At 44.7% G+C, this 22,282-nt stretch overlaps 1 protein-coding gene and 1 pseudogene across 1 annotated transcript; one reads left to right on the plus strand and one right to left on the minus strand.

Moving 5' to 3' along the window:
- Window positions 1-2,508: 2,508 nt before the first annotated feature.
- Window positions 2,509-12,710, plus strand: MUCL3 (mucin like 3). Its single transcript, XM_036234577.1, has 4 exons — window positions 2,509-2,590; window positions 8,163-8,765; window positions 10,959-12,055; window positions 12,564-12,710. Exons 1-4 carry the CDS (start codon window positions 2,509-2,511, stop codon window positions 12,708-12,710), a joined length of 1,929 nt encoding a protein of 642 aa, XP_036090470.1.
- A 7,550-nt stretch (window positions 12,711-20,260) lies between these two features.
- On the minus strand, window positions 20,261-21,007 carry LOC107498055 (annotated as a pseudogene).
- Between the last annotated feature and the right edge of the window lie 1,275 nt (window positions 21,008-22,282).

Below are 22,282 nucleotides of genomic sequence, written 5' to 3' on the forward strand. Positions count from 1 at the left end.
CCTTTTCTCCCCATTCTCACCCCTTTCCCCAACTATCAGAGATGCTCCTTAGCTGAGGACAATTTGCTTGGGTTCCCTAGGACACAGGAGGGGAGCTACCCCTTCACAACTCTTTTCATATGGTGCTCCCTTGGGCTGGCTCCGTAGAGCCCCAATTCTCTGAGCTCAGGACAGGTGAGGAACCCTGCTCTGTGATGCCCACCCTGGGAGGGTGGTGGACAAAATTCTTGCTAAGTAAAACAGCATCTCCTCCGCTGGTCTCCTAGCCATTGTGTATTTGCTCAAGAGCTTGGGCTTTGCCGTGGGGCAGGAACCAGCTGGGTCTGGCCTCTGCTGCTTACCAGCTGTATGACCTTGGGCAAGTCACTTCTTCCATCTGAGATTGTTTATTCTTACCTGTAAAACAGGTTTGACATTGCTAACCTCAGAGGTTATAACAAGATAAGGTGCTTGGCAAATTCTTCCATGCATAGAAATACTCGAAGGTCAGTAGCTAGTAGGGCTGTTTTGTGACCAGCTCTTCAGTCTGTAGCTCAGACATAATGACCTTGAATTACACTTGAGCCTCCATCTACCTCCAGATTCTTCTACCCCATATACCTGGGACCTCTGGGAGAGGTTGGAACGAAAAAGAAGAGGGGATGTTTATTTACTATTGACATGTAGGACTGAAGCAACATCTCTGGTTTCTACCCACTAGACGCTAGTAGCAGCCCCCTTCCAGATGTGACAAAAATGTCTCCAGACATTGCCAAATGTCCCCTGGGCGTGTGTGTGTGTGTGCAAAATTGTCCCTCCTTGTTGAGAATTGCTTTCCTAGAGGCCTGGGTCTCTGGGGGAAAGGGCGGGCTGGCATACCAAAGGAAAAGGGATTGTCAGTCACTCCTGAGTCCAGATGGAGTTACAAGGGAGGGCCTGCCTCTGCCTCAGTTTTCTCATCCTGCAGGATGCATTGCCTGAGAGGCAAGCTGCCCAGTTCTGAGTAGTCAGTCTTGGCCTGACTCCATGGAGCCTCATTAATCTCCCATTAATTACATTAATGAACAGTTGGCCTGTTCTCTTCTTCCCACCTATTCCAGCCCTGTCTATGGCTTAGGGACTAGTCATGCCAAATAATGGGAGAAATTCACATGTTCGGCTATCTAGTTCTCCCATGAGCCCCACTACTCCAAGGCCATGGCCTCTTGCCTTCTAGGTCCTGGCCTTCACTCCCTGTGTCTGCACCACTCTTCTAGAAGGGCAGTAGTTAGCTCTGGCTTCTATTCCATTCAGCTCACTAAACACTTTCTGATTGTCCACTGTGTGCCAGGTACTGATCCAGGGGCTAGGGAGGCAGCAGTGACCGAGGCAAAGACCTTGTCTTCTGGGTGCTTACTTTCCATGAGAGGAGACCCACAGTGAACAAATTAAGGGAGCAATGGGGTATGACTTAGATACCTGGATCCACAGCTTTCTCACTCCTTAGAGCTGTCCCCCCCAACTCCCATAGTCTGTCTTGTGCCACCTCAACCCTAGGCACTGCCATTTAGGAGCCTAGTATATGAATCTGAATAGTCTCTGACCCAGTGCTTGCTTCAAGCAAGGAATCAGGAGGAAGGGAAGAGGGAGACTCTGGGAGACCCTAGAAAGGAAAGATCTGCACTTCTGTGTAGGGGTAGATGGGGGCTTGGAAGCAAAGACAGGGCCCTTGGGCTAGAGTGGGAGTGAAGGGGTGAAGGGAAGCCAGAGTCTCCAGTAACTGAACATCTCTGCCAAAGATCTTGGCCTCGGCCTCAGTGCTTCTGGGTGGCCTGAACCTGCCTTTGTCCCTGGTGAGGCATTCAATGTCAGATCCTGGGGTTTTGTGTCTGTCTTGTCTCTTGTCTCTGTCGCTGACTTCACCATCTCTACGTGCTATGTCATCTTTGGACATCTGGGGGTGCCTGTCCACAGGGGCAGGCCATGCGAGGGCTCCTTCTTCTTTGCTCTTTCACCTGATATTCATGAGCAGCTCCACCCAGGGCAAAAAGAGTGGCCATGTGTTAATAAGAGGCGTGGAGGGCTGGGCTGACACGAGAGAGACAGGAGAGTGAATGTGAACCTAGAGAAGAACCAGAATTTGAATCTCCTCCCGAACCCAGGCATCTAATCTTCCTCCTCCCCATCCTGCCCAGACAGAACTCAGTCCTTCTAGAACCCTGCCATCGACTCCTCACCTCTCCAGAACCCTGGTATCCGCCCCCTACCCCCAATGCTCTCTCCCTCCACTGGGCTGAGTCAGGAGTCTGCCCCCTCCCAGCTCCTTTCCCTCCCTCGGATCCCACCCCTGTGGCAGGCACCCAGGTACTTGGCTCCCTGACGCAGCACCTGCGGTCTCCCATTATCAGGGCACCCCTGTGGGGTGAGGCAGCTCTGTTTGTTTAAGGCTTAGGCCTGAGGGGCCCCAACCCCCATGACGTCAAATCTGGCTGCATATAAGGTGAGGGACCCCAGCCCACAGCCTCAAACAGCCATCCAGTGCAGTCGAACATGGCCCAGCTGGCTCACTGCATCCACTCCACCTTTGGCCTCCACTGCTGCCTCCTCTTCCTTCTAGCTTCTCCGGAGGCAGGTAAGATGCACTCAGAGGCAAAGGGGTCACCATTACAGAGGGGGATAGAAGACAGAGAGGGCTTGTTTCTTAGCATTTATGAGGTTGAATGACCAATCATAGAAATGAACAGTGGATGAATGTGTGATGAAAAGAGAATTAGGTATGAGGCTGCAGCATACAGTTGTCAAGGGTGTTCACTGCTCAAGTTTGCTGACTGAGGGGCATGTCGGAGATGAAATTCGGTCTAGGCTCTGCTCCTCATAGTCACCAAGAGAGGGCCTTCTTCTAGTTAGCATATAGACATTGTATGGGCTGACAGTCCTTGGTGGGCAGCAGCAGGAACCTGACATTCCCTGAGCATCTGCTATGTGCAACGAGCTCGCAGGGGCTCAGGGTATTTCATCTCATTTTATCTCTTCAAATTCCCTGAGATGGTTAATAATATCCCATTTTATAATGAGGAGAGTGAGACTCTGGGAGGTGAGGGCCTTGCTCAAAGTCATGGAAGCAAGCAGGTTTCCACCACTCTACATTGACCACTGCCCTTGGGAGGTATGGGGTTCATTTGTCTCATGAGAGTTTTATTTTATGCTGACCTGGGTTCCAGTCCTGACTCTGGCCCACTTGATTAGTTCACACATCTTTAAAATGGGAACGATGCTACCCGCACAATGCCAATCATTGGTGTTTACTGAGCATTTACCATGTGCCAGGCATTGTTCTAGGCACTTCATCCATGTTTACTTATTTAATCCTCATGGCAACTCAATTAGGTGAGTGGGGTTTTGTCCCCACCTTATGGTCAGGAAACATCCCCAAGCTTAAATGAGAAAATGAATATGGAAAAGTTTGACAAGCTAAGCAGACTCTACAAGATAAAGTGAAATCACCAAATTATTTCACTTAGTTAAGAAACAGTTCTGTGACTGAACCCAGGGAGTGGAGATGCCAAACACAGGGGGAGATTGAAGGGGGCCTGGATGATTCAAAGGAGGGTCTTCACAAGGTAGACACACAAAAATTGACTCAGAGAGTCTCTATGTCCTAGATAAAGTCATCTACAGCAATGGTGCTGATGTTAGGACCAGGGCCAGGAAAGTCGTGAGTCTGGATGCTCTGGGCAGTATCTGGGGTAGGGCAGGCTGCAGCTTCCCCTTCTAAGTGTGTTTGACTAAGGGTGGCATTAGAGTATGTTTCTCCTTCCCTGAGTTAGAGGCAGAGGATTGGGTAGAATATGGATGGTAGGGGTAGTGGCTGAGACATCTTCAGGTTGCCTCTGCTAGGTCTCAGCAGTGTCCTGACTTGATGCCTTCCTCCCATATCGAGGTTTTTGGTACAGAGGCACCAGAGTTGCTGTCAGCTGCCCAATCTAACTGTCTTCAGGTCCCCTTCCTGTCAGGCTGATTGTGCCATTTGCTGCTCTGTATTACCTCCTCCTGTGGCTGCCCAGGAAGAGGAACCTGTACGGGTAGAAGGGAATGAATCATGAATCTGCTCCATACACATTCACTTTTGAGAGAGATTTACTCTAGGGCACAGGGCAGATTTAGAATTTGAATTCTGAGATAAGACATTATGGGCCAGGTGAGTGTGTCCTGGGAGATGGTCACACTAGAACTTGGCTGGAAGGGATAGAGAGGAAGGGTAGGAAAGGCAAAGATGGCTGGATGTTCAGATCTGAAGAAGAAAGCAGGAGTGTGTGAAAGGTGGGGAGAGCTTGAAGCTGGGCTGGGGTTGGGATGTGTTCAGGGTGGAACGGGGTGTTAGCACATGACTATCTAGCAGAGAGAGAGGCTGAGGTAGGGAGGGAAAAGTGATGTCTGGAGTGGATGAAGACCTTCATCTTACAGTTCCAGGAAGACCTCTGTCATTTATCCACAGGACCAGTGAGTTTCCAGACTTAGATAACTAGATCCTAGAACCCCAGAGTCTGTGTCATGCAGCCACAGAAACATAGGTTAAATCATCCAGATTAAATCATTTCTGAAGAGAACACAGGTGAAGCTGGGATCCTATGGAGACTAAAAAAGGACCTTTTCCTATGTTAAATGTTATTTCATTTAATTTCTATGACAAAAATGATATCTACTTATTTTAGAAATTAAAAAATAGAAAATATTAGAAAGAAAAAGAAAATCTCTCTTAATACTCTCTAGCCACCTGGGCAACCATTTGAGTGTATTTCTCTTTAGTCTTCTACTATGTCTGTGTTTTCGGTCACATATTGAGCTTAAACTATATAGACATTTTAACAAGCATTTACCTACATCATAGAAAATGAGGTAGCCATTTTAGAGAGGCAGGACACTAAGAAATACCAGAAATGCTCTTCTGGGGGAGACTGATCTGACGGTATGAGTTACTTAGCACCTTGCCCACCTTCTTTTCAAGCAAGTAAATGAAACAGATTGAACAGACCTTTAGAGTTGTACATAGTTTTGATGTAAGATTTGTTTTTAATTTTTTTATCCAGGCTAAACATCTATGTCCAGTGTCTTCTGTTAATGCCAGATTTTCTTCTCTGCCTATACCTCAATGACCAAAAAAGTTCTTCACAGGCCACTATTGCAGTCAGTGAAATGATTATCTCATGGTGAGAACTTCCTAGGGAAATAAAGTTGTTACTAATGATAGATCTACTGAAGAGAAGAGATAGTCGTCTTTCATGGGGGTTTAGTTGCTGATTGGTGTCATGGCTGGGCCCAAGGGGTCCCTGCAGCTTTGACTCTTTGTGAATGGAGTAGATGCTTTTGAGAGGCAGATTTTACAGTCGATGGTCCCACAGCTGTGTGATGTGCATCTGAATTCCAAGATCAATTTTCCGAATCTAGTTTTTGACTGTGTGGCTGCTGTGGTTAAAAGACAACTGGTGTCCCAGGACTGGGCTAGAGGCCTTTCATTGTCTTTCATCTCAGGGGCTCAGTTACTAGCAGAGCGTAAATTTATCCCTTGGTATTTCAACCCTTGGAGGTCACAATATGTTGTTTTATACATAATGTGCATAATGAAAGGTTGTTAGCAAGGCTTCTAAAGAGTTCATCAGTCTAAAATATTTCCTCGTTCATTCATTAAACAAATAATTTATGAAGTACCTCCCTCCTTATGAACCAGACACTGTTCTAGGCTGGAGCCAGCAATGAATAGAAAAATAATAATCCATACCATTGTGAGAATTAAACAATTGATTGTACATTAGAAAAGTATGAGTGTTATATGACACACAGAAGGAAGTGGTCCAGCAATGCTTCAGAGTTACATAGAACAGGTGGGTCAGGAGGGACACGGGGGACTGCAAAAGGCAGTCCCAGCAGGGCTGCGGCTCCTTGCTATCAGGGGAAGAATAGGGCAAAGTACAAGGTTGTTTGAAAGACTACATTTCAGATTCAGTAAATACTTTAAAGAGTCAGCGATGCAGCAGAGTCTTCTCTGCTCCATCCTTCCTTTAATCCTCAAACTAAGCTGGTGAAGTTGGCATCACTGTTATGAGAGACCAAGCCTAGACCCCAAACCTGTCCTTTGATTCTTTAAGGCCAGCGAAGTCGTCATTCTGCGCTGCTGCCTGCTTATTTACTCTGTGGATATTTATTCACCCCTTATCACATTTAAAAACATCTGAAAAGTCCGACTTTGCCAATCACTTTACCTCTTTGAACCTCCTTTCCTCACCTGTAAGACAGTAAGATGATATATTTGCCTCACAGGTTTGTGGTGAGGATTAGAAAAACAAGTATATAAATAGCATCCTTCAGGAGTTCCATAAATGTTGGCTGATCTACAGGCTGTGCAGTGTGGTAAGAACCTGGGCCTGGGCGCCAGGAACCCAGAATGTATGTTCAGTTCTGGCTTAACTTCTTACCTTTGGAGGATCCTTGTGGAGATACGTAACTCCTCTGAAACTTGTTTTCTCATATCTAAAAAGGAGAGAATAAGAAATAGCTCTCGACCTCAAAGGGCTGTTGTGAAAAGTAATGAATTAATGTATGTCCTCATTTGTAGGACATGCCTGTCTCATAGTCAGTGCTCAAAAAGTTGGCCAATGCTATTGCTGGGGATTGTGTGCAAGGCATCATTCCTTCGTGAAACTCAAGTTTCTTGGCTATAAGATAGGGAAGTTGACAGTTTTTAAGGTGCCATGTAGGGAGCTGGGAGATCAATCACTGTAGAAAAGAATTCAGAAAAAGAATGTCTGTGAGGCAACAAAAGTGCCTGACCTAGAAAAGATGCCCAGTGAACGATAGCTAGTAATAGTATTGCTGTCAGGGGAATCAGAGAATGGAGCCGGCATAGTCAGGTGAGGGCCTGACAATTCAGCCCTCTTCTCTCTCCCCAACCCTAATTTCCTCCAGGGTCTTGGGCTTCTCTACTACTTTCACCCTCTTCTAGTTTCACCCATATTTATTTTAAGTACTGAGTTTTCCAGCCCCCAACTCTCCTTGTCAGCAGGGAGGTGGGTAGATTACGGTTTCCTGTGATTGGGAATGGGTCAAAGTTCTAGTTGCCACCTTGAGCTAATAGAGACTGGAAACCTCAGTTATGTAACAACACTATCTCTCTCATTCTTTGACAATCTCCTGGCTCTTATTCTCCTGGCCAATATCAGAGACATCTCCTCTGTCCTCATTGGTTGTTTTCCTACAGAATTAAGGCCCATATCTGTTCATTGATAGGGGTGTTTTCCCTCACACTCTATCCTTAAACATAGTCAGTTTCTCTCAGAATACAGCTGCCTCATTCATTCTTTTCAAGACTCCTGAGCAAGTATCTTTTTCTCTCAAGAGGCCACATTCATCTATCCCAGATGGTTTTAGTTGTGATTTTTCTAAGAGTGGGATCCAGTGGTGGAACCAGAGAGCTGAATCATCTCATCTACTTCCCTCCATCTAGACCAAACTCCGTCAACAAAATGAAAATTTCCCATTCTCCATTGCTCTTCTTATCCTTCTCTCACTCTGTTTCTACTTACTAATCCTTATGGGAAGTTCTGCCAGAGGTCTTACTTCAATCGCTCACATTGTCACATTTGGGATGGAGCTGGGATGTTATGGACAAAAGAGGATTCTGTTATTTATTCTCTTTCTCTCTGCCATCAAAAGGGAACTCTCTTTCATAAGTATTACAAAAACCTTAGTGAAGCACTTGTGGAGCAAAATGCTAGTCAATATCTGCTCTCAAAACTTATGATTTGAGAGGCAGGGCAGTGGGTAGAGGTTGACAGTCACACAGACATCTGTAATTTCAAGATGAAGGTAGCAGGAAAGAGTAATTAACAATTTTTTTTTTGAGCACTGAGATGAAGCTGAATCTTATCTGCTTGGAAGGATCAGGAAAGACATTATAAAGCTAGAAAGATCTAAAATTGAGAAATGAAGAGTGGAGGTGGAGAAGAGGTGAAGTGGCATTATTGCTGAAGGCACAGCCTGAACAAAGGTTCAGAGACTGGAGGTGAGAATGGAGATTAGTTATCATAGTATTCTAAGGAGACTGGCTAGGGAGATATATCTGGAGTAATAAAGGGACCTCTAGAGATGGAGGTAGGCAGGGAAGCAAGAAAGGACATGGAGAAAGTTTCTTACTTGATTCTCTTTTACAGGTGCTACCCCATTTCAAGAACTTCATACAACTGGTGAATCCACCAAATCTGGTCATTTATCTGCTCCTACACCAGGATCTGTTTATAGTACTCCCTCTGACCACATTGGTCTTCATTTAGGACACAGACCTATGGACCACACTAAGTCTGCAGAAACCTATCAGCCTAAACACCATTGCAAATCCATACACCATTCCAAGCAGATTCACAAATCTATAGGTAACTCCAAAAATTCTATAACTCATCATGAAGCTTCTTCCACTTCTGAACAAAATCCTGGCAATCAAGAAAAAGACCCAATTATCCGGGACAAACGGTCTATCCCTCAAGCTGGCTCCATTAACAAACATAAAAAATCATGTGATACAAAACATCCAACCCCAAAATCCAAGAGCAAAATAACTTGTCCTAAGTCCAAAACAAGCAGACAGACAGTAACAAGAAACTCAAATAGAAGGGTAACATCTTTAGGAAATACCATCAGTATTTTAGACAGTAAAAGCACCACCTCATTCAAGACCACAACTCTTTCCCATAACTCGGTCAATTCAAACATTAACAAAAAACTCACATCTTCCTCAGAGAAAAGCACAACATTCACAAGTATGTCATACAAGGCTACAAGAAGCATAGAAATGAAAGAAAGAGCTAATGATCATACAAAAGCTACTAATTACAAAACTACGGTTGTCTCGGATAAGATGCAAACAAATGCTAGAAAACAAACATCGGAGATGCCAACAGGAGCTGAGAAGCACACACAGACACCAGAAAAACCGACCTTCGATAAAAAAGAGAGCACATCGGGCATTATGATGGTGACAGGAACCCTAGAAATGTCTACAAAATTAGGAAAACGGAGCACATTTGCCCATGTGAAAATGACCAGTGCCTCAGGAATGCCTACGAATCATCAACAACAGAGCACATTGTTCCATGAAAAGATGACAAGAGCTTCATCAATGCCTACAGAACAAGGACAACAAGGCACATTGGCTCATGAGAAGAACACTAGCACTCCGGCAATTCCCACAAAACATATACAACTCAGCACATCGGCTCACAAGAAGATCACAAGGGCCCCAGCAATGACTACAGAACATGAACTACCAAGCACATCAACCCATGAGATAATCACAAAAACCCCAGAAACTCCTGCAGAACATGGACGACAGAGCATATCAGCTCATGAGAGGATCACAAAGTCCATAGCAATGTCTACGGAACATACATCAGCAGAGGAAAAGATCACAAGGGCTCCATCAACACCTATTGAACATGAACAACATAGCACATCAGCTCATGGGAGGATCACAAAGTCCACAGCGATGTCTACGGAACATACATCAGCAGAGAAGATCAAAAGGGCCCCATCAACACCTATTGAGCATGAACAACATAGCACATCAGCTCATGGGAGGATCACAAAGTTCACAGCGATGTCTACAGAACATACATCAGCAGAGAAGATCACAAGGGCCCCATCAACACCTATTGAACATGAACAACAGAGCATATCAGCTCATGGGAGGATCACAAAGTCCACAGCGATGTCTACGGAACATACATCAGCAGAGAAGATCAAAAGGGCCCCATCAACACCTATTGAGCATGAACAACATAGCACATCAGCTCATGGGAGGATCACAAAGTCCACAGCGATGTCTATGGAACATACATCAGCAGAGGAGAAGATCACAAGGGCCCCATCAACACCTAATGAACATGAACCACATAGCACATCAGCTCATGGGAGGATCGCAAAGTCCGCAGCGATGTCTACGGAACATACATCAGCAGAGAAGATCACAAGGGCCCCGTCAACACCTATTGAACATGAACAACATAGCACATCAGCTCATGGGAGGATCACAAAGTCCACAGCGATGTCTACAGAACATACATCAGCAGAGGAGAAGATCAAAAGGGCCCCATCAACACCTATTGAACATGAACCACAGAGCATATCAGCTCATGGGAGGATCACAAAGTCCACAGCGATGTCTACAGAACATACATCAGCAGAGGAGAAGATCAAAAGGGCCCCATCAACACCTATTGAACATGAACAACAGAGCATATCAGCTCATGGGAGGATCACAAAGTTCACAGCGATGTCTACAGAACATACATCAGCAGAGAAGATCACAAGGGCCCCATCAACACCTATTGAACATGAACAACATAGCACATCAGCTCATGAGAGGATCACAAAGTCCACAGCGATGTCTACAGAACATACATCAGCAGAGAAGATCACAAGGGCCCCATCAACACCTATTGAACATGAACAACATGGCACATCAGCTCATGGGAGGATCACAAAGTCCACAGCGATGTCTATGGAACATACATCAGCAGAGGAGAAGATCACAAGGGCCCCATCAACACCTAATGAACATGAACCACATAGCACATCAGCTCATGGGAGGATCGCAAAGTCCGCAGCGATGTCTACGGAACATACATCAGCAGAGAAGATCACAAGGGCCCCGTCAACACCTATTGAACATGAACAACATAGCACATCAGCTCATGGGAGGATCACAAAGTCCACAGCGATGTCTACAGAACATACATCAGCAGAGGAGAAGATCAAAAGGGCCCCATCAACACCTATTGAACATGAACCACAGAGCACATCAGCTCATGGGAGGATCACAAAGTCCACAGCGATGTCTACAGAACATACATCAGCAGAGAAGATCACAAGGGCCCCATCAACACCTATTGAACATGAACAACATAGCACATCAGCTCATGGGAGGATCACAAAGTCCACAGCGATGTCTACAGAACATACATCAGCAGAGGAGAAGATCACAAGGGCCCCATCAACACCTATTGAACATGAACCACAGAGCACATCAGCTCATGGGAGGATCACAAAGTCCACAGCGATGTCTACGGAACATACATCAGCAGAGGAGAAGATCACAAGGGCCCCATCAACACCTATTGAACATGAACCACAGAGCACATCAGCTCATGGGAGGATCACAAAGTCCACAGCGATGTCTACGGAACATACATCAGCAGAGGAGAAGATCAAAAGGGCCCCATCAACACCTATTGAACATGAACAACATAGCACATCAGCTCATGGGAAGATCACAAAGTCCACAGCGATGTCTACAGAACATACATCAGCAGAGAAGATCACAAGGGCCCCATCAACACCTATTGAACATGAACAACATAGCACATCAGCTCATGGGAGGATCACAAAGTCCACAGCGATGTCTACGGAACATACATCAGCAGAGAAGATCACAAGGGCCCCATCAACACCTATTGAACATGAACAACATAGCACATTAGCTCATGGGAGGATCACAAGATCCCCATCATTGCCTACTAAACATGGGCAGCAGAGCACATTGGTCCTTTCAAAGAGGACAAGAGGTTTGGGTAAGACTACAAAATACCCATCAGAGACCACCACAACTACAGAAGAAACATCAAAATCCTTAGAAAAGCCCATAGTACACACAAAGAAGATCACATCTACCAAAAGAAGGACCACACCAATAAAAATCTCAATAAAGCCCACAGAAAACACTTCAAGAAATGTCGAAACCACAGAGACTATGAAATCTCTAGTCAAGGTCACAGAAGAGAAATCTATCTCTACTTCCTTTCCAAATAAAACTGCAGTTACTCCTCAGATGACAGTTGGTTCTTTTACCCCCACATCCAGCATGGAGCTCAATTCTATCACGTCAGAAGCCCCAGCCAATAAGAGCCATCCATACCAGAACAAAGGTCGCTCACAGGGAGGTCTCTCTGTCGGAGTGGCAGGGGAGAATGATTCATTTCCTGTGTGGGCCATAGTTCTTGTGGTACTGGTGGCGGTGATTCTCTTTAAGATGTTCCTTGGCCTGATCTTTTTGGTAAGGAACAGGGATGCTTCAGAAAATGAACCCATGGGATAGGGCATTGAGGAGAGGTTATGGATCAGAGCTAGAGGGTATAATGAGACTACAAAAAGAGATATGGTGGGGATGAGATAGCAATAGAGAGGTAGTGGTGGTAGAAACTGTGGGGAAAGACAATAGATTCATGGGACATGAAAAGTAGAATTGGAGGGAAGGCTGCAGGCTGAGGAAAAGGATACAGAGGAAGGAAAATTTTGAGGTTGGAGATAGAGTCTGGGATATGAGATTAGGGGATATGAGGTCAAGACAAATAGGGTAGAGGAAAGAATTGGAGATGAGGTCTAGAACTCTGTATTGAATCTGGGGGCTGGAATAAGGATCAAGTTTGGATGGAATCTTGGGAAAAGAGCAGCATAAGATCTGGATCAGGGAAAATAAAACCAAAGGGCCTGGGATAGGGGTGTTGAGGAAGCAAATGACATGATAGACAGTACTCAGTTCTCTTTTCTCCTCCCAAACACAGGTCTCCTATATGGCACGAACACACTGTACACTGATCCACAACACTGAGGACAATGACCCAGAAGATGATGTGGGTCCCCATTCTTACCCAGTCTACTTGATGGAGCAGCAAACTCTTGGTGTGGGCCAGATCTCTTCCTCACAATGATCTTTCAGAGAGTGCCCACCCCCAGCTCTTCCTTGCTCTATCCCTTTCCTGGATGAGGAATTAGACACATAGTTCCTATTTCCTTGACTCCACGAAGGGCAAAGTACTGACAGTTAATAGCATCAACCCTTCATCTGCTGTGTTGTTATTAAAACTGGTCAAGGAATGAGATGATAAGCAAGAAAGATGTGAGTTTGAGGGATAGAAAAGAAGGAATGAGTAAAGCAAGCAAGTGTTCTCTATAGAAGATGATGGTCTGAGAATGAAAAGATGTTTGATGGACACATGGGGTGGGGTTCAATACAGTACACTGAGCCCTGATGGGGGCAGCATGGCTAACGGAAGCTTGGGAACCTTAGAAGGCAAGTCCAGATCTGACATGTGAGGTGGGGTTATGAGAAGGAGGAGACTGAGAACAGAGCTCCTGAGTTTTAGGAACAATCTATACTATTCTCATCCAGTGTTATTTAGAGTGTATATAAACAGGAGTTTCTGTGAGTTCCCAGAGCCCTTACCCTTCTTCTTTTGTCTTTTGTTTTTAACAACAACAACAACAACAACAACAACAACAACAACAACAACCACCACCACCACAAAAGATCTGAGAGGAAAGAGGATTTATTTCCATCTCCACCCTACCCATTCCCAGCAGAAAGGAAAATTCCAGATAAAATCATAAACATCTCTCACTCAGATGGTTCTTCCCTGTTTCTCTCAAATTCCTTAGTTTTTCTAAATGTCTGCAGTGGGCATCCCATAGGTTTGGCTTGCTGTGTGGTGGGTAGGCACACGGTGAGGGATTTTTTTTGACCTGCAGTGTCGTCCACTGATACCCATCCCAGACCTTCCCTGACAGTGTCCCCACTCAGCATTTATTTTCCTGTTTCTTCCACCAAGAGCCAGTCCTGGCTTTATCCTGTAAGTCACTCATCTTCTCTACTACCCTTACCCTTTCTCCTCACACCTTCCCCTCAGATTCTACTTTCTCCCTTGTGAGCATTTCATCTGTGTATGTTTTCTGGATTTTCTCTTCAACTTATTAAAGCCCTTTCCTTTATTACAGAGAGGGAAAGGGAGAGTTGACAGATAACTTTCTTTTAGCTAGCTATTGGTCTTTTACTAACAAACTGTAAAATATTTACAAATAAAGAACATTATAGTTATTGGACTATCAGTCAGGAGAAAGTCCGGACTGGTGGTCCTGGCTCTGGCTGTGACCTTTTTGATGATTTTAAATGGAAATGACTAGAGGACAGGACTGAAAATCTTTGGAGGGTGGAGCTAGAGGAGACTGAATTTCTATTGCTCCTAAAATGGGTCACTCCTGGATTTAGATAAGAGCAAGTCTGAGTTTATGCCGAGCTCAATTACCTGGTGATTCAGTTGAGGATTATAAAGAATTTAAAGATATAATTCCCATCTGAGGCACAAATATAGGAAAATTAAAATTAAATAATTCAATAAGAATTATCACAAGGCATTACTACACAGAATAGTACAAGACTCTAATGAATGACACTCAATATTTATGGGCATCTACCTTGTCCCACATTTATGTTAGTGTAGCTCTGCTCCAAACCCATTCTGTGCCCATGTGTCAGTCCCAACAGAACCACTGCCCATCATCCACGGAGCTTTGGCCTCACTCTCATCAGAACATTTTCACTGATCACAAAGGCACTCTGGTCTGTCATAGGCCTTCCAACCTTATCTCCATCTAGAATCAAATAGCAGGGCCATGGGTTGCTATTTACTGATTTTGGCATCCCCATTTTGTGGGATGCTGGCAGCCTATTATGGTCAGTAATCCCAATACAGACACTCACGTCACTAAATATTCCGCCAGAGTCCAGCTCTGGGCTGGGAGGGTCTCAGGTCTGAGGATGTCTCTCTGAATCTCCATCAGAGACCAGCTCTGCTAAGGGCAGGACTCTAGCATGGGTGCCAGAAAGGAGGCATGCCAGGTGCCAGAGGGACCCCACACTTAGGTCCCTGGAGAAAGCCTTGAGGCAGAGAGGGACACCTGGGTTCTGGAAGAGGGCTAGGGTGCCTGAGAAAAAAGGCACAGGATGGTGGGATTTTAGCTGTCTGGGTAGAGGGAGACTTAGCATGTGGCATCTGCCAGGACAGGAGTGCGACTCGCCCTGGAAGGAAAGCAGATACTTCTTAACTTCAGTCTCTCACCATTGAATTTCCCCAGCTTGTACTCTAATTTAGAAAACCAAAACAAAATAAAGCAAAAGCACCTCTGCTGCTAGAGAGCCAAACATCCAACTGACCCAAATCTCCCTGCCAAAGCACTGAAACTGAGCAATGGAGTGTCAAGAGTGTCTTTTGGGGGCCTGGGGAGGTTTTACATGTCTCACAAAGGAAAGCCAGACTGTAGGCCTTGGGGCTGGTAGGCGATTTCTCCCTTCCCATCTCTCTCCCTTTTCTCTCCTTTGCTAATGATCACTTTAAAATTTAAGAGAAAACCCTTCAGCAAGCTGTAGGGTTGGGCTCTCATTAGGAAACATCACTTCACGAGTGGCTCCCTCTTCACATGTTTATGGAGCCCTGGTCCCCCCCCCCCTCCCCCACCCCCGAGAGAGAGCATCTTCCCAGGAGCGAGCTCCCAAGACCCTTAGGGCTTGGAGTAAGTGTGAGGGGCCAGAGCAAAGGGGCGAGCCCAACGGGGCGGTCAGGATGCGGGGAGAGAGCCTGGAGCAGTGGGGGCTCCGGGTTGCTGGAGTCCACGGCCTTCCCCCCTTCCCTCCTCCACTGGCCGGCGGCTCCCGGACTTCGCTTGCTGACAGAACAAATTAGTGGCTCGCGGTCGCTGGCACCCAGGTGTCTGCTCGAACAGGGCTGAGTTGGGAGGAGCCGCCGCCCCCGCGAGCGCGCGCGGGGACCCTCGCCTGCGACTCCTGCCGGTTCTGGTCTGCCGGGCGCCCTGCCGGGCTCGGTCGCAGGACGAACCCCTCTTCCGGACCCGGCTCCGGCTCTAAGCGCTAGACTACCAGGCCGGGTCTGACTTCCACTGCCGTACAGAGATAGCAGAGGTAGCCAGGATTTGCACTGTGCTTTCCTGTACACGCATCCTTCCATCCCCCCAAACCCTGCAAGTTCTTTCTTAAGCTCGTTTCACATATGCGAAAACCCAGGAGCAAAGAAGTGTCTTGTTCAAATCCATAGGCTCCTGTGGAACAGTTTATTTATTTCTCTCAGCCTCAGTTTCACTTTGTTCCTTAGTGGCGCCAGCTTCCGTGTACCAGGGACAGCATGGCTTGGAGGGGTGGGATGTTACAGGGACCACCTAAGAACAAAGTGTAACTGAGCTTTGTGTCAGAGTGTGTCCAGCTCCTTCTTGCAGAGTCCGGGCCTCCCCCTGCAATTCCTTGAATTCAGGTTCACAGAGCCTCGTTCTTCTGACCTGAAGGTTAGTACCTCAGAGCAGGTTTTTTCTGCCATCTAGCCCTCTGTCACCTTCTGAGACTCATGAATTGCCCTCATAGCTGCAGGTTCATCATTCTCCCTAACAGTGCCCAGTTCTACTTTGTAGCTGACTGTGCAGCACTCACAATCCACAAGCCCCTGGACAGTGAGTGCTGGTACGATAAGGATAAGACCCAATGCTTTGAGACCCATTACCTTCATTTTTCTCCTCTCTGCCTCCTACAAAGACTTCTGTCCCAGAAATGAGACATCCCCAGAGAAAACAAGTTATTTGTTTTGTTTTGTTTTGTTTTTACTGACATCTGGCCCCAGGGTGGGTGTCCTCTCCTCTGACAGATTTGATCTCCTTGTTCTCTGCCTCTCCTTCTTCCTCACACCTAAATTGTCAGATGACCCTCCCTGAAAAGGGAGAGTCCAGAAGTCATGGCCTCTCTTGCCTGGTAGCAACTATAAGTGCCACAGCTATGGCCAAGCGAGAGTAGAAAGTAAGCCAGACATATTATGGGAGCAACTCTTGGAACCCAGGAGTCTAGCTGTTCTTGACTTTCAGGAAACTTACCCTAACTGATCTTGCACCTCCTAGAACCCTGGCCTTGGCAAGTTTTAATTCTTCATGAAACTTCATGTCCCATTGAGACACCAGGCACTAACCTCCCTCTGCAGCCCATCTCTGCTCTAGAACCCAGGCATTCTAGATACAATTTCCTATGTGGATTATTTCAAGATGAAAAGAGGGAAATTATCTCCTGCCTCCTGCATCCTGTTGCTGCTTCTCTTTGGAATCCCAGACCTGGATTGATTGATCACAGAGGATATGGAGGCTGTGAAAGGTCGGAAGGAGACAAGGGTTCCTGTCTCAGGCACTCTGCTCTCATAGTCTCATTCTTTTTCTGGAAACAAAGATAATGAACTTCTTTTTTGCCTATTTCTGTGAAAGTCAATACTGACTATAGCCCCCACTGACCATAATTCTGACCCCCACCATCGCCTTACTGCAAATTCACCTGTATGCTCTCCCTCCAACCCTCAGCTCTTAGCATGAACACAAATAGTAGCTGCGTTTTCATTTCCCTTAGAATCCTAGAGTGTGTAGCTGCTTGATACATGTTTTACATCTAACTTGAAAATCCTAGTTTCTATATCATTCTTAATTTCTAACTAGAGCTAGGCTCCAGGTTTAAATAAAGCCAAGTCAAGTGAAAATATCCCTTCCAGAAATGCTGCCTAAATTTAAATCCTTGGTCAGCTCTCATAATCCCCAGGTAGAGAAACACATGCGGAGGGACCACAGAGAGCCCAGGGCTGTGGAAGTTGCGAGTGAAATTAGCCCTAGGAGAAGCAAACTCTGAGCTTCCACATTTCTAGCCATTCCACCTGACTTCTCTCCTAGACTCCTGCAGAATTCCATGTTTCTCTTCTTAATAACTAAAACTCAATGTCGACAACTTATAAAGCCCCTTCACTTCCATTGTAGGATGGTATGCCTAAGAAGGGAGTGAGGAGGGTAGGTGTAGAATCTACAGAAACAGGTTGAATGAACAGGAGGGCTTTTTGTTCATTCAGAAATATTTCCTTCTATGTTTGTTTCTTGTGTCTTCCCTCTGCTCTCTCTCAATGACAGTCTGCTGGAGACTGCTGTCTTGCACATCTTGTTCTCTTCCTCCTCCCTGCATCTCTGTGAGCCCATTCATTTTTGCGCTACTTTTTCTGCAGATGACTGCCAGACTCATCTCTAGATTGTTCTTGCTCTGAAATCCAGTCCTATATTTTTAAGGTTCCTCCCCCCATAACATCTTCACCTGGATGCCACATCATATTGAACATGACATTCATGTATTCATTTTGCAAATATTTTAGGAGCACTTGCTCAGTGCTAGATCTGAAGAACAAAGCAGTGACAGGTTCTGCCTTTAGGGATCTCATAGCCTACCGGGTAAAGGCAGATGCCACACAAAGAATGACACATAAATTAAAAAAAGTTACAAGTGTGCAAAAATGCCAACAGGCACTGCCTCATGTTCCTACCATCAGATATATACAGTCGCCCTCATCTGCATTCATTCTCTCTCTCTTCTTCGTCCTTACACTGAAGGAGTGTCTGGTCACCTGGGCTCTGGTTCCCATCTCACCTTTCCTGCATTCTCAGTGTCCCCCTTTCTCTCTCTCTCCCACACTTCTTTCTTTTTCCTCTCCAGCATCCTTCCCATCAGTGTCCAAACAAACTCTGGAATGGTGTGCACAAGAATTACCTGGAAGAGCTGTTATTTATTTCTTTTTTTTGATATAATCGACATACAACATGGCATTAGTTTCAGGTGTACAACATAATGATTGAATATTTGTATATATTGTAAAATGATCATCACAGTAACATTAATCACCACATATAGTTACACTTTATTTTGTGAAATGAGTATTTTTAAGATCTATTATCTTAGCAATTTTCAAATATACAATGCAGTATTACTTCTTATAGTCATCAGGTGTATGTTACATCCCCAGGACTTCTTCATATTATAACTGGAAGTTTGTACCTTTTGACTGCCTTCATCCATTTTGCCCACCCCCCATTTCCCGCCTCTGGCAACCACTAGTCTTATTCTCTGTATCTATCAGTTTGATTTTTTTCTTTAGATCCCGTATGTAAGTGAGAGCATACAGTATTTGTCTTTCTCTGTCCAACTTGTTTCACTTAGCATAATGCCCTCAAGGCCCATCCATGTTGTTGCAAATGGCAAGATTTCCTCCACCCCCACCCCGTCCTTTTTATGCAGAGTAATATTTTATTGTACATATATGAGATTATTTATAAAATGCAGGTTTTGGTTCTTTCCCTTGTGGTTCCTAAGTTTGGAGTGGGGGCTGGAATCTGCATTTCAACAAGCTCCCAGGCAATCCTGATGACCATGGTTCAGGGTCCACACTTTGAAAATCTCAGCTCTTCCAGTGTCCATCTTAACAACACATAGTGTTCCCAGCAATGCCCTGTTTCATCGTCAAATTTCTTGAAATATTTTCCTATAAATATTGTTTTCATTTTCTCATGTCCTATTCACTGTGTGTATGTTTGTTTCCTTTGCAAATTTTACCAGAGTAATTCATGTAAATAGTTTTTAAATTCCAATAGTCTGAAAGTCTCATTACAAAAAACAGCCACCTCTGATGCTCCCACTCCTTTTCACTTTTGAGTCCTGCCTCCAGAGGCAATGACTTCCGATTGTTAGCTTTTTTCTCTAGTATTTGCACCTATGGATTTAAACATCACACCTGTTTTATACTGCTATTCATAGATTTTAAACAAAGACTCTTTTATTGGGTTAGATAGTATTGTAAGGCTCGAAATAGTTTCTTATTCCAATTTTTCTTCTTAAAAGATTGAATAATTTAGATGTTTCCAATATTGTGAAGAACAAATGTCCTTTTAAAAACAAAACAAAACAAATTTTAAAAATTCTAATTAATTTTCTTATTAGCAAACTTCACTTTTATCAGCAATTATTAAATAAAATAAAATCTCTAATAATAAATTACACGAACCCAAGGAAGAATATCCATGCCTGTTGCTCCATTTGTTCAGAATGTAATTTATCTAGAATTTGGCTCACAAGTTTTAAAATCAACTGTATTAAAACATGACAGTATATTTCCAATTAACTCCTGCTTGTGTCTTAGGAAAGCTGTCATGGAAAGAAAAGGACCGTTTCACAGGTAGTCGACATAGATGGCAAATTTGGGGAATTGGGAACTACAAGTTACAGTCTTTATTAGCATTCCAAACCATGGCTGTAATGAAGTATGGAATACTCTTAAATAAATTCCAAATGCATAAAAAGGCATACCAGAATTTTTCCTTTTTCCTTTTTTTTTGCAAAGCAAAATACTAGCACAGTCCTGAATATTCATCTTCTTCTGTCAGCTGTGGTGGATCACCCCCAGGCTTGGGCTGCGGTGTTGCTGCTGACTTCCTTCTGCCCCTTCTTCTCTTAATTTTTCTCCTCCTCCTTTTTCTTAATGTTTTTATTGTGGTAAAATATGCATAACATAGAACTGACCATTTTAACCATTTTTTAAGTGTACAGTATAGTGGCATTAAGTGCATTCACATGGTCTTGCAATCATCCACAGTGATTTCTTCTTGATCCTCCTTCTGAAACCAGTGCATTCAGGTACAATTTAGCATGCTCGCTGTCCACGTACTTGCAGTGTGGAGAGTTGCAGACCTCTGACACTGCAGCTTGATCCTGCTGGTCAGCTTCCAGAAGCTGTTCTAGGCCAGCACAGCTGTCACTTCCATGGGCCCTGGTATGCTAAGCTCTCCCTGACAGCCTCCTGCAGCCATGTGGTCATTTCTGTGCAGGTGAGCTAAGACTGGAGCAACTTTTTTCTTATAACCAGTTGAATAATTCTCAATTTCCTTATAAATATATATTTTTTTCCTTCTGAATAGAGAGCTGTCTGGTCAACCCTGCATCCTTATACTAGCACTCTTGAGCCTTTTCCTAAGCATTTAATTGCCTGTTGAAGTGTTCCTCATTTTTAAACACATTGGTGGTCTGTCAATACAGTCATACAGACTTTCCTGGATCTGCGCTTGCTGTGAGCTTTCCAGTACTTCAGTGTTCCAGTGCCTCTGGGGCTGGTGTATTGGGAGTGGTGTTTTCTAGAACTGTCATGCTGGCTTTCTCAGTTAAATAGTTCTTGCATCACCTTCAGCATCATGTTAGCTAGCTCAGAAGCTCTGCTTTTCCATATTCAGAAGTGGCGTTGTCATAATCTGGCTTCTATTTGAAAAAACCAGTTTTCAGGTATTTCTCTGCTTTGGCTAGGTGCTCCAGCCCTTCATTTCTCTTCTGAGCCATCATTTCCACAGTCTGTCCCTGATGTGGAAGACAAGAGAACCTCTTTCTGTTAGCCTCTGAAAGAGCCCTGGTTGACTATTCATAGATCTTTTATTTCAGACATTATCTATCTTTCTGCCTCACTTGAATATAAGTTCTGTATGTTTTTTTTTTAACCACTGAGTTCATGCCTAGGACACCACACACCTTATAGAAGGTTTTAAAGGACTATTTTTGAATAAATAAATGAGAAGGACTGAATACAGAGAAAAATTTAGGCTAATCTCCCAGTCTCCTCTAATCCATTCCCACTGCTAATACTTGGTCTGCTATTTTATACTTGAAAAAATACATAAATGAAATAAATTCAGAAATCATCCCAAGGATTTTCCACTCATATTTTCTTGTGTCTCTTCACAGAGAACCTTTACAAATTGCCTGATACATCATTTCTGACCTTGACTGCCTAAAGAGACCCTGCAAAATTGAAGTTGACAGCCTGACTGCCCTCAGTTCATGTATTAGAAACTGCAGGCTTTCCTCAGTCAGGGGTGCACTGAAAACCCTAAAGAATGAACAGGGGATTTGCACTCGAGGGTCTCTGCTCAAGCGGCTCTCCCATTTTGGTGTGACCTGTGACTTCCACCTCATCTGGGGAAATCAGTCCAGATGACTTTAAGGTGGTTTTCAAATAACGGTTTCTCCTCCAACTCTCCTTAGTGTAAAGCACACAAGACAGATGATGCGCAGTTTCTGTTTGTGATGCCTCCTTAACATGGATTAGATTTTAAGATTCACGTAGGCAAGCATTCTGCCTAAAAAAAGCTGATGTCCCTGATTTGCAAAGTTTTTGAAGAAAGGAGAAGTACAAAGGAAATTGGTCAAATGATTCATTCACTCAGTACAGAAGCACAGTTGAATCAGCAGTCAAAATCTGTAATGACCACAACCATCACCATAGCATCTGTGCCTACCACAGCTTCTGAGACAACCAAAGATTCCAAGTCTACCACAGTCTATCCCACAACTTCTGAGACTGTCCGATCTTCCACCATAGAATCTCTGCCCATGGCAGTCTCTATTCCAGCCTCTGAAGCCACCAACGTAGACTCTGAGAGCACCACGTCCTCCATGGCAATGCCTGTGCCCAGCACAGCCCCAACCATAGGCTCTAAGAACAGAGCTTCTGAAACTACCATGGCCTCCACCACCACCACCACCTCTGAGACCACCATGGAATCTACCACCACAGTTGAGGCCTCCACCTATCTATCTGTCATTGTTCTGGCTTTCACCACA

Source organism: Rousettus aegyptiacus, unplaced genomic scaffold (genome assembly GCF_014176215.1).
Source record: "Rousettus aegyptiacus isolate mRouAeg1 unplaced genomic scaffold, mRouAeg1.p scaffold_m13_p_1, whole genome shotgun sequence".
NCBI classification, from domain to species: domain Eukaryota; kingdom Metazoa; phylum Chordata; class Mammalia; order Chiroptera; family Pteropodidae; genus Rousettus; species Rousettus aegyptiacus.